Source organism: Falco cherrug, chromosome 20 (assembly GCF_023634085.1).
Source record: "Falco cherrug isolate bFalChe1 chromosome 20, bFalChe1.pri, whole genome shotgun sequence".
Classification (NCBI taxonomy): Eukaryota; Metazoa; Chordata; class Aves; order Falconiformes; family Falconidae; genus Falco; species Falco cherrug.
The window spans coordinates 2,665,527-2,677,582 of NC_073716.1; the positions used below are offsets into that span (position 1 = coordinate 2,665,527).

At 50.6% G+C, this 12,056-nt stretch overlaps 1 protein-coding gene and 1 long non-coding RNA gene across 8 annotated transcripts in view; one reads left to right on the forward strand and one right to left on the reverse strand.

Annotated features, from left to right (window-relative positions):
* Positions 1 to 9,022, reverse strand: part of GPATCH8 (G-patch domain containing 8) — a 59,072-nt gene extending 50,050 nt beyond the window's left edge. For 3 of the 7 annotated variants that reach the window (XM_055697429.1, XM_055697426.1, XM_055697424.1), the window contains exon 1: positions 8,637 to 8,698. Coding sequence is in view for 2 of the 7 variants with exons in the window: in XM_055697423.1 (XP_055553398.1) it covers positions 8,637 to 8,681 (45 nt within the window). In the remaining 5 variants the exon portion in view is untranslated. Of the gene's footprint in view, positions 1 to 8,636 lie in introns of all 7 variants that reach the window. The other 4 variants (XM_055697430.1, XM_055697431.1, XM_055697423.1 and 1 more) reach the window with 3 other exon arrangements.
* A 93-nt stretch (positions 9,023 to 9,115) lies between these two features.
* LOC129734412 (uncharacterized) lies at positions 9,116 to 10,407 on the forward strand. Its single transcript, XR_008730029.1, has 2 exons — positions 9,116 to 9,227; positions 9,827 to 10,407. It is a non-coding gene; the product is annotated as an uncharacterized LOC129734412 (long non-coding RNA).
* The last annotated feature ends 1,649 nt before the right edge of the window (positions 10,408 to 12,056 follow it).

Genomic DNA, 12,056 nt, shown 5'->3' on the forward strand with positions numbered 1-12,056 from the left:
TGCTGTTCAGTTCTTCAGCGCTTCCAACAACTGTACTGAAGAGTACTGGCACTGGTCTCACCCACCCCATTTTCTCTTAGCCATTTCTTAACATACCTCGACACAGAAGATACTGCAGCTTCCAGCACCTGTGGCTGCATGACTAACAAGAACTTTCAAACACAGAATCATAGAAGGATTTGGGTTGGAAGGGACTTCAGTCTCGTTCCACCCCCTGCCATGGGCTGGGACACCTTCCACTAGCCCAGGTTGTTCCAAGCCCCATCCAATCTGGCCTGGGACACTTCCAGGGATGGGGCGTCCACAGCTCCTCTGAGCAGCCTGTGCCAGTGCCTCAGCGCCCCCGCAATGAGAAATTTCTTCCTAATAGCTAATCTACATCTGCCCTCTTTCAGTGTAAAGCCATTCCCTCTTTTCCAATCACTGCAAAGCCCCTCTCCAGCTTTCTGTCATCCCCTTTAGGTACCGAAGGCTGCTAAAAGGTCTCCCGAGAGCCTTCTCTTCTATAGGCTGAACCACCCCAACTCTCTCAGACTGTCTTCATAGGAGAGGTGCTCCAGCCCTCTGATCATCTTCATGGCCTCCTCTGCACCTGCGCCAACAGGTCCATGTCCTTCTTATGCTGGGGGCCCCAGAGCTGAACAGTACTGCAGGTGAGGTCTCACCAGAGCGGAGCAGAAGGGGTGAACCACCTCCCCTGACCTGCTGGCCACGTTGCTGGTGATGCAGCCCAGGGTACAGTTGGCTTTCTGGGCTGCAAGTGCACACTGCCAGGTTGTGTTGAACTTCTCATCTACCAACACCCCCAAGCCCTTCTCCCCAGGGCTGCTCTCAATCCATTCCCCACCCAGCCTGTATTTGTGCTTCGGATTGACCTGACCCGTATGCAGGACCTCGCCCTTGGCCTTGTTGAACTTCACAAGGTTCGCACAGGTCCACCTTTCCAGTCTGTCAAGGTCCCTCTAGATGGCATTCCTTCCCTCCAGCATGTCAACTGCACCGGATCACGAGACAGAGAAAACAGCCTGGTGGGACAGGGTACTAATCATACTTAGGGTATAATTTATTTACCACTACAAGTTTCTAAGCTTTCACAGTATGGTCTTTTTTTATTATTTATTTAATACGGTGTTTGACCTGATAAAGGATTGTTTCTAAACCAGAATGTCACAGAAAACCTCACTTAGGAGCCTGTTAACTGAATTCCAACTCTTAACCCGTCCCACAAGACTTGGTACCATCCAGCATTTTTATCAATGACCAGAGGGGAAATAGCGCAACTGCCGACTCAAGTTTGCAGCTCATGAAGCCCAACAAACGGTGAGCAACAATGTGGACAGCATGTTCATACACAGCAACCTGACCCGTGCAAGAGTGACCTGAACTCACCAACACAAAGTCTGTTTTCACAGAGACCCGTACAAACACACCTGCAGCACAGGGCTGCACCCAAGCAGCCAGGAGAAATCCAAGTTAACACCTCTCCACACAATACAGTAGCAAAAAGGATAAAAACACAGTCCAGGTCTGTGCAACAAAGGAATAACAAGTAAGAATAAAGTAGTAAAGACATTTATCTCTGTACATTATACAGATAGAGTCTACTCTAGACTCCCTATGCAAGTATTCTAGTCACAAACGTGGAAAATTTTAAGATGCAGAAAGCTGTAACACCACAAAGGGAAAGGCAAAAAGCCCTAAAATAAAAGAATTCAGAGATCAGTCCATTAATGCTCTCAAAGAGGCCAGGACTAAGACAGAAATGCCATATATGCCCTCAAATAAGAGGAGACAGCATACTAATGCCTACTTTGGCATAATGCAGGACATAAGAAGCAACACCTAAAAGCTGAAAACAGTAAAAAGTAGAAGAAAAATAAAGGGAAATACGATTTTCAGTGGCCAAACTACAACAACAATCTACAAAGGAAAGTGTTCACCATCACCAGTTGTCTTCAAGAGAAGGAGATACCACAGCCAAACACTAATTCCAAGACTCAAAACTGGGTCAAATGATGGAAACTGAGGGCTGATACCAGGATATTTAAAGCAGGCATCCTAATATAAACTTCGGACTTTAAAACTGTGAATGGCTAAAATCTCAAATGAGTTAATGCTCGTAGAACTGCTTGAAGGTGGAAAGTAACAAGAATTACTACAGGTTTAAAATTGTATGGTAGGAGAGAAGCATATGGTCACTAAGAAAGCGTTGGCCAAGAACTGCAACAGCGCTTTTTGATCGGATGAACTCCTAAAGCTCTACATCCCCACACAGTGGGTGTTAGGTGGGCTTGGTTTTGTTTTGGAGCAGATTACTCAGAAAAAGTTGAGAGTGCTTACATGTGGTTTGTGGGACTACAGAATAACGTGTTCCCTTTGCCATGCAGTTAGCCATGGCAATTGAGAACATCACTGCACAAGAGAACAGAGGTGACAACACAGAGTAGGGAAAGGTACAAACAAGATGGGAAATAAGGTCTATATAAAATTAACTTACCGCTCCAGTTCCAAAAATTCACACCAAAGTTCAGATTGTCCTGTGATCTTCCAGAAACAGAACCAATACTAGTCATCCTACTTTATAACACACTTTCCCCTAGCTTCTTCCTCCCTGCCTTGCTCACATAGGCAGGCAAAAAGATTAAAAAAAAAAAAAAATCCACAGCTCCTGCTTTGCTCAACTCAGAGGTCAGCGCCTCTTGCCAAGGAGGGTAGGAACAGTATTCTTCCTGCGGTATGCCCATACCAGAAATATAACCCTAATCAAATGATAAGCAAGGATCTCTAAAGAATACTAAAAGATTTTAGATTAAGATTAATTCTTAAATTAGAAAACATGCCATGGAAAAGGCTACCTCCTGGACTACTCCTGGCTACATTTGTCAAAGACAGATTTACACACCAGGATCTTGTATCAGTTGGAAGCTCAGGAGAACACATTTTGCAGTGATTTCAGTCTTCATTCCTCCACATTAAGTTTTTCTTCTCCCAATTAGCAAAAGTAGGCAAAAGAAAATGACTCTATTTACTTCCTTGCATCACAGAGAAAAGCCATCAACTTACTTTGCCACATAACCCACAAGCAGGCAAGGCCTGCTGAAGGATATAAAAATCAAATACATTTGCCTTCGGCAGCACCTAAGAAATGAATTGTAGTTGAAGCCACTGACAACACGCACTCATTAAAAGGACAGATTTTAAAACTCCACGCTGTCAGCCCAGATGTCTGGTAAACCAGCCTGCCTAAGCTGCTTGTGAACAAAACTTATCCCTGACATTCTGCCAATTAAAAAGCATAAAATCCCCATGCCATCAGAGTTCAGCTCAACTTGCTGGAAGCAGCAGGACCAGAAGCACAGACCAGCCAGCAACAGCAATGTGATCGGTTAGCTCTTCAAATCCTTTGGGGGGATGGGGGGGGGGGGGGGGGCGGGCAGGAAAAACCCACCTATCTTCCTCGCATAAGCAGGAACACCAGAATTGAGGTTCAGACTGGCCATGTTTTAACATAGTTTAGGAAAACAGTCATTTCTGCTTGGTGGAAGTGTTATTCTATTATACAGACTACACAACAAACTAAAAAAACAAGAGACAGAACAGTTTGTGTTCCGTCTGGCTAATGATGCAAGTAAGTGCACTGTACGTAGGAAGAGGAAATTATTGTACACATATACACATATGGCTTGAAATATTTCTGCTTCAACAATGAAAAGAAGAAAGATACAGCAAGAAAACATTTTCTCAACATCTGTGACTAAATGGGAGCTCCACTGGATTTCAGTGATATATATGGAGGCATTCACTATTCATTCTTTGAGATCGGTATAATTAATCTAAAGAATAAAATTACTGCAATTACAAAAACAACACTAAAAAATACATTTACTTATTGCAGCAGTCTCATGTATTCAGAGTTTTCAGTAATGCTTCTAAAATACTCTGTTAGCATAGCTGACAGCTATCATTCATAATTACTTGAAGTTACAATGGTTCACAAGTTTGTCTCTGCAGTAGGGAAGCCAGTCAATCAAGGAGACGGCAGAAGCAGACAAGTGACAGACATCCCTGCGACAGTAAGTAGTAAGATCTTTTAACCGAAGGACTAAGCTCATTGGTGGCCCACTCAAAAATAACCCCTCTTGTAATGGAAAAGGGAAAAAGGTGGGGATTTATTTGGGTAAGCCATTCAGCAGACTTAACTTGCCATTTCAGATCCCAGAGAGAGAAGACAGAAGGGAGGTCAGTAATAGTCTTCCTCCTTCAGTAATTCATTCCACTGCCTAAATCCTCCGGAACAAACTGCTCTGCTGCCCTGGTCTGGGAAAGATCAATTATTAATGGACAGAACAAAGCTAAATGCTTTTCACTGGAGCTGCCCTCAAATTCAGCACCTGCAAAACACAGTCAAAAACAAGGGCTTTGCATGGAGTTTTTCTAAGGTTTGAGAACATACAGCAAAACCAGAAGAGGATCTACATCCTTTGTGAGGCTTTGAAAGCTACGCAGCACAGCAAAAGCAAGACATCCTATTAAAAAAAAAAAAAAACCCCAAACAAAAAAAAGCTGCTTAATCACCTCATCGCAGTGATATCCTCCAATGCCATTTCCTGCTTCTTTTGCAATTTCAACTTTCAAACTATCCTTAGCTTTGAGGTTCCTTCCATCCTACCACAGAGACAACCTGGAATAATTTCAGAGTACATAATCATTCCCCTTTCCCTCCATACCACAATATTTATCCTTAAGGATATAACATGACCTTCTTATCCTTATTCTAGCTCCTCTTTTCCACAGGGTTACTTAAAACCCCATGGACAGCATCTTCATTCCCCCTGCAGCTTTCCTTATACCCATCACATCGCTTTGGCTGCGATCATGGGAAGGTCCCCCACTCTTTATTTCTCCAATTCTCAGCTGATCCCTCTGCTCAACACCCCTTCTCCCCTCACCACCTTCTTAGGCACCTCAGACCATTCATACCTTCTTTTTCTCAGCTGGTTGAGGTCCTTCCCTTCCTGAATTGACTTCCCTCCGGTGCTGAACCTTTCCATTACTGCCTTCCCCAATCGCACTGAGCTTCCTTTAGTCAGGCACAGGGGAAAGAAGAACAGCTCTCATCTGTTCTCTCACCTTTAATCCACTTCTCTCCAGCATATCAGCAGCTCAGAAACCTGAATATCACCTCTGCCAACCCTGCATTGCTAACCTCATCTCTCCCCTACCCACATCGATGCTCAACTTGCACTCCTGCCAAACTAATCCTCCCAAACCCAGAATCTTTCCAGAAAGAAGGCTGATAACAATAAAGAGAACTCTAAAATGTTTTTTTTTCCATCCAGTGACTCTCTTCCATTAGACACATCACTAATCCCAAGGCATCTGCCTTTCTTCCAAACAGCTAAAGATTCCTTTGACCCATACACTTTACTCCTGACCTTTTGTTTCTCTTCCTCTCTCAAGACAGCTACATGTCCTTTCACTTCATCAAGATCACAAGCAGATCACCAGGAACAAAATCCGAGGGATCTCTACAGCTTCCCTCCCCCTCACCATGCCACATGTATCCCTGCTTCAAGCCGTGTAATTTTAGAGCACCATCTCCCTTTTGTCATGCCTACTTGGGTCTCAACAGACTAGCAGTAACACGGGGTCATGTTTATTGTCATACTTGGTCAAAGGACAGAAATTTCAACTGCTGAAGCTCAGAATTAAAAGCGCTAGAAACTGCGTGAAAAAGGCATTCTTAACACCGACAGAAACACTCCTACAAAGGGAGCCTACATACAAATTTGTGACTTCACACTAACAGAGTGTCTTATTTTTGCTGTAGTTTTGAGACCAGTATCTGACAGAGACAATCAAAAGCTGTATGCTAAAGGCAGGCATATTTTACAGCGGTGTTATATGTCAAGTGACCTCCGACTAAATATAGAGGAAAAGAAAAAATGAAAAATCTTCTCTGAAAGCAATTTTGATGAAAAGGGAAAAATAAGGTTGAAAAAGCCTTTCTCCACCAGTATCCTTCAAAAAATCTGTTACACTGACGGCCTGTCAGGGGTACCTGCACAGGCTCTTGAGGTCCCACCAATTCATCCCAACCTCGGCCAAGACACTTGGGCCCAGTCTCCCTCTAATCAGCTCATCATTTTCACATTCAATTCTCTGCAAGCTTTAACCAACTCCAAACTGTTTCTTCCCAGGGGACCAATTCCACTTTTCCCTTGAAGGAAGCTTTAATGCACAAAATAAAATCTCTTCTCACTGGCAAATTTTCAGGGAGAAAAGAACAGAGGTTACCCTACTATAAAAACAAACCCCACCTCTTTATTTTTTACTCTGGTCTATGGGAAAGAAAATGAAAGCCTGATAATTTGGCACACGTCAAGTCCCAATTAAAAATAGTGCCCTTTCTTAAAGTCAAGGAAAAACAGGGTTGTGACTGGATTATTGTTTCCGAGCATGCTTGGAAGCTTTTAAGATTTCAGCTTCGGGTAATGGAGCCCTGTTTCCTCCCTGACATCACTACACATTCTCCCTGCATGACCAGAGCAATGACACAGTAACAGGTTTTGCTGCTACAATTTTTTTTTTTTTTTTGCAAAGGGGTTGCCCCACAAAGGGACAAGAACAAGGACACCAGGCAAGAGGCACATGTGAACAAGTTGTGCAATACGTGACTGCAGAGCTTACCCATTTCTTGAGTATATCCTGCAGTACCCGATTGATTTTAGGTTCCTCATCTCTCCCCTCCCAAAGCAAACTATTACAAGAAACTTATTTTTTCAAACCCGGGATCTGGCTCACTCCACTTCCTAAAACAGGAACTTCAAAACTAAATCAGACTATTTTAATATTAATTACATCTAATTTAAGGAAACGAGCAATGCAAACCAGCCCCTGCGTTTAGGGCTGCATTAGGAAGCCATACCTACAGTCTGCAGAAAAGGTAACACAAACGGTGCTCACACGCATTTCTAACACAGTTTAATAACGACTTAAAGTGCACAACCCCCTAAAACATCCAGAAGGAACAACATAACTTAATTACTACTGGATGTTTTCAAGCTTATACCTTAACACTACATTAAACAGAACTACACAAGCTCTGCAAGCGTAAGAAAACCTCCCAGATCTTTAGGTGAAAAGCAGAATTCTAACTGCTTTAGGTGAAAAGCAGAATTCTAACTGCTTTAGGTGAAAAGCAGAATTCTAACTGCTTTAGGTGAAAAGCAGAATTCTAACTGCTTTAGGTGAAAAGCAGAATTCTAACTGCTTTAGGTGAAAAGCAGAATTCTAACTGCTTTAGGTGAAAAGCAGAATTCTAACTGCTTTAGGTGAAAAGCAGAATTCTAACTGCTTTAGGTGAAAAGCAGAATTCTAACTGCTTTAGGTGAAAAGCAGAATTCTAACTGCTTTAGGTGAAAAGCAGAATTCTAACTGCTTTAGGTGAAAAGCAGAATTCTAACTGCTTTAGGTGAAAAGCAGAATTCTAACTGCTTTAGGTGAAAAGCAGAATTCTAACTGCTTTAGGTGAAAAGCAGAATTCTAACTGCTTTAGGTGAAAAGCAGAATTCTAACTGCTTTAGGTGAAAAGCAGAATTCTAACTGCTTTAGGTGAAAAGCAGAATTCTAACTGCTTTAGGTGAAAAGCAGAATTCTAACTGCTTTAGGTGAAAAGCAGAATTCTAACTGCTTTAGGTGAAAAGCAGAATTCTAACTGCTTTAGGTGAAAAGCAGAATTCTAACTGCTTTAGGTGAAAAGCAGAATTCTAACTGCTTTAGGTGAAAAGCAGAATTCTAACTGCTTTAGGTGAAAAGCAGAATTCTAACTGCTTTAGGTGAAAAGCAGAATTCTAACTGCTTTAGGTGAAAAGCAGAATTCTAACTGCTTTAGGTGAAAAGCAGAATTCCAACTTCAGGCTCCAGAAACAAGGACGACACATAAAAGCCCATCAATAGCTCTTCTCCAGCTGCGTTTATCCTCGCCCCTTTCCCTCCCCCCCTACCCAACCTCGAGACTCTCTCGGGCTGAAGTCAGAAAACAAAATGTCATTGTTTAAGCTTAATGAGCCAACGTTAATTTTCGTATTGTTTATTTAACACCGCCACCCCTCCCCCCCTAATTTGAAAGCAGCAACAGTAGCGCTAACGACGCCGAAACACTAATGTGGTTCTCGGGGAGGGAGGGGGGGGAGGGGGGGTGTAGGGGGAGGAAGCGGCGTTTTCACGAAGCAGGGACCGGGGGGGGGCCAGCCCCACGGGGCAGGTGAGCACCGCGCCAGGCCGCATCCCCCCGGGCTGCCGCCCCCCCCAGCCCCCGGCCTGACCCACCGGAAAAAAAAAAAAAACGGAAAAAAACCCCGTTGGCGCGGGTGAGGGTCACCTCAGCGGGGGAGCCCCCGCCAGCACCCACCCCCCCCGCTACGACACGGCCGGCCACTGCCCCCCTCCCCGCAGGTCACCTTGACAGCCCGCCCCGGGCCCCCGCGCTGCCGCCTTTGTGTCGCTACCCGCCGCCGCGGAGCGCCGGGCCCGCGCACAAAGCCCCGGCGGGGGGCGGCCCGCCCCGGCCTGAGGGAGCGGCGGGCGGCCGGGGCTGAGCGGGGACCCGCCCGCCCCCACGGCGCGGCCGTTACCTGGAAGTCCCTATCCTCGTTGAAGCGAGAGAACCTGTCCGCCATTTTGCGCCGCTGCCGCCGCTGCCGCCGCCGCCTGGCTCAGCCCGGCCCGGCCCCGCGCCTCCGGCCGCCTCCCCTCAGCGCCGCGGCAGCGCGCCCGCCCCGCCCCCGCCCCCGCCGCGCCGGGCGGCTCCGCGCATGCGCGGCAGCGCAGCTAGCGTGCACCGGGTGGGCGCGCTGCTGGGGGGCGCCAGAGCCAGGGCTGGCCCCGCTGAGCAGGCGGCTGCCGGGGCACCGGGAAGGGGGTGCGGCGTGTGCCGGCGGTAGCGCCTCCGCCGCGGCGGGCGGTGACGGAGCCCCGCTGCGGTTCAGCACGCAGCGCACAGCACGCATGCGCCCTGCCCCGGCGGCAGACGGGAGCGCGGGGCCCGCCCCACTGCGCGCATGCGCAGAGCCGTCCAGTAGGCGACCCCCACCCACCCCCCCCCCCGGGAGGGCGCCAGTCCCCCTTCAGCCTTCCCGCCCTCGCGACCCGAACCAATGGGGCCGTCTCCGGCTCTTGAGTGATGGCGGTATGAACCAATAGGAGCACGGGTTCGCCACCGCCCCGTAGGTCAGGGGGGTTGCTGAGGGGGCGCGTGCGCAGGCTCTCCTCAGCGGGGCCCGGGCGGGAGCGCGGCTGAGGGGCGGCGGGGAAGGTGCCCTGGGGGCCTAGGGCCAGCCCTGAGGCGGATGATGGTGCCTGCAGCCACCTCTGAGGGAGGCCGCGGTGTCTGGTGTAAAGGCTGAGCTGAAATCCAGGTGTTCGGAGCCAACCCTGAGATGAAGCGCCGGGGCCGGGCGGAGCCGTGCCTGTTGCCCTGCTCCCACCCCGGGCCTTCAGCCAGGCCGCAGGGGCCTTTCTTCACCGCTGGGCAGGGAGGCGTGTGCCTGGCTTGCGCAAGCATAGCCAGGTCCCCGTATGTGGTGGCACAGGAGCAGCACCCCGGGCCTGCACACGCCAGGCAACGCCTGGGGTCTCTATCTTGCAGCACCCCGCGGGCCTTTGTGCACAGGGGCTGCAGCAGGCGAGGCCCTGCTTTTCCATGCACAGCTGTTACCAGCTGTCTCTGAGCATGGCAGCATGTGCCGCCGTATCTCTGCTGTCCCTGACAGCAGGAAAACCTGATTCCATCTGTCTCGCCATTCATTCCTTTTTCTTTCACCAGAAGCCTCACTGTCTGGGTCCTGTTTGCGTGCTGCCCTCTGCCGCCTTGTCGAGGCAGGATGAGGAGAGGAGTGGGGAAACAGGCCTGGCTGAAGCGTGTTCACCAGACCGTGCCTCTGCGTGCGCCACCAAACCTGTCGATGAGGTGAATGCCTGTGACGGCGAGCCCTGCGCACTGAGACTGTGGGTCGGATGCAGGGGAGGCTGAAGTGTGGTGGTTGTGCTTCACGCAACTCGGTGTGGCTCATAGCAGAACGGACTTGATCTACTACTGCAGTGTGACAGGGTGGGCTGCACTACCAGAACTGCGTGGAACTCCAGGCATCTGCCTCTAACTTGCTAGGAAGGATGCAGCTCTCATCCTGAAGTCCCACCTCAGCAGCACTGTGGAAATCTCCCCTGGAAAATACCGCAAATTTCGACGCTCTCCAGGGACCAGTCAGCCCTCTGTGCTAAGGAGGACCTCGTGGTTGAGAGCTGAGGGACCTCTGCATCGCAGGATGGCTGTGAGAGCTTTTGCTGGGCAGAAACACCCTCGAATTTGTTCCTCATTGCTGTAAGAAAGTGCTGTTGGTGCCGCAACTGTCTGTGCTTTTGCTCTCTGCAAAAACCTCAGCACCAGGGTCACCAGTCTCATCCTGTATCAGGTCTGTGGTCCCACCGGCCTGGGCAAGGAGTGGCTGCCAGGTCCCAGCCTATTCGGTCACGGTGTCTCTCCCTGCTGGCAGCTCCTTGTGCCCCAAGGACTGCCCCGCAGCTTAGCCCCATGGTGGGTATAGAAGCTGAGGCACAGAGAGGAGCAGCCTTTCTCCTTCCAGGAGTTGCCGCTGCATTTTCGGAGGGGACTATTCCTGCCTTGTTCTCCCAAAGCACCCAGGCGGGCAGGGTGGAGCTGGGATCGCTGCCCAGGGATCCTGGCTGCACTGTGTGGAGCAGTCCTGTGGGCAGCTCTGTTGAGGGACACACGTGTCCTGCAGCCACCCCACCTGTGGGTCTCAGGTGGGCACCCTAGGCCCCGCCTAGCACCCGGGCTGTGCCCACGAGAGGGAGCTCCTGCTACACCCAGGTGGGCAGTGGGACCCTTACCCACAACATGGGCCCCCACCCACCATGGGAGGGCTAAGCCAGCTGTGGCCCCGCAAGAAGATGGGGCCATTTCGAGCCAGGTGGGACCTGCCCCAGGGCAGAGAGCATGGGTGTCCCAGCACCCCTGGGGAGGGTGGGAGCTCCCCCAGACAGACCCAGGCATGCTGGTGGGGTGCCCCTTCTTGAATGTGTCCCGCCCCACCCCACTGGGTGCATGAAACTAATGGTCATCATCAACCAGCTCTGCTTGCTTGGGCTCTGGGGTTAGGGGGATCTAGCACCCCCGGGGGTGCTGAGCTGGGGAGAAGGGGCGAACACCCCCATCCTGGGGCCATGTGCCCTCCTCGGAGCTGCCCCAGGCCCTTCACTCCCTGCCTCTGTTTCCCTTGGCACTGGAGAGGTGAGCGGAGCCCAGCAGTGGCGGCGAGGAGCTGGGGCAGGCACTGAGCCTGCTTTGGGGGGTCAGCCCTGGGAGGGCTCAGGCTTCTCTGCCTGAGGCGCTCAGGGGGAGCGATCTCCCCAGGCCAGGGGACCCCAGACCCTGAGTGTGTACATGTGCAGTGTGCACCTATGGGTGTGAGTGAGCAGGGAGAGGCCGGTAACGGGGAGTGAAGGACGCCCCTTTCTGCAGGCCAGGGGCCGGGAGGTGAGGTCAGCACTGCAGCCGCCTGGGCCCCTCTTCTCATGTAATGCAGCTTTGTGCGGGGGCTGCGCTCCCCCGGCCCCTGCCGCTTGCTGTGGAGGAGGGAGCTGGTGGGGGCCCAGAACTAATGCCCCCCCTCGGCTTCTCACCACACCAAGGGCCTGTGCCTGCTGGGGTCATGTGCCCAACAGGAACCTGTGGCATCCAGGGCACAAACCTGCCTTGCTCTGCCCCCCCCCCCCCCCCCCCCCCCCCAACCCTGGTACCCCCTAGCCTGGAGGAGCTGGGCATGGGGACAGCTCAGTGTCCCCACTGGGCAAAGCTCTGTGTCCCTGTGGGGAATGGGAACAGCTCTGTCCTTGTTGAGCACAGCTTCATGCCACTGTCAAGTATGGGGACAGTTCAGTGCCACCCCTGAGCACAGGGACCAGTCTGTGCCTCCACTGAATGTGGGGACAGCTCCATGTCCCCACGGGGCACAGCTCTGTGCCTCCTCTGGGCA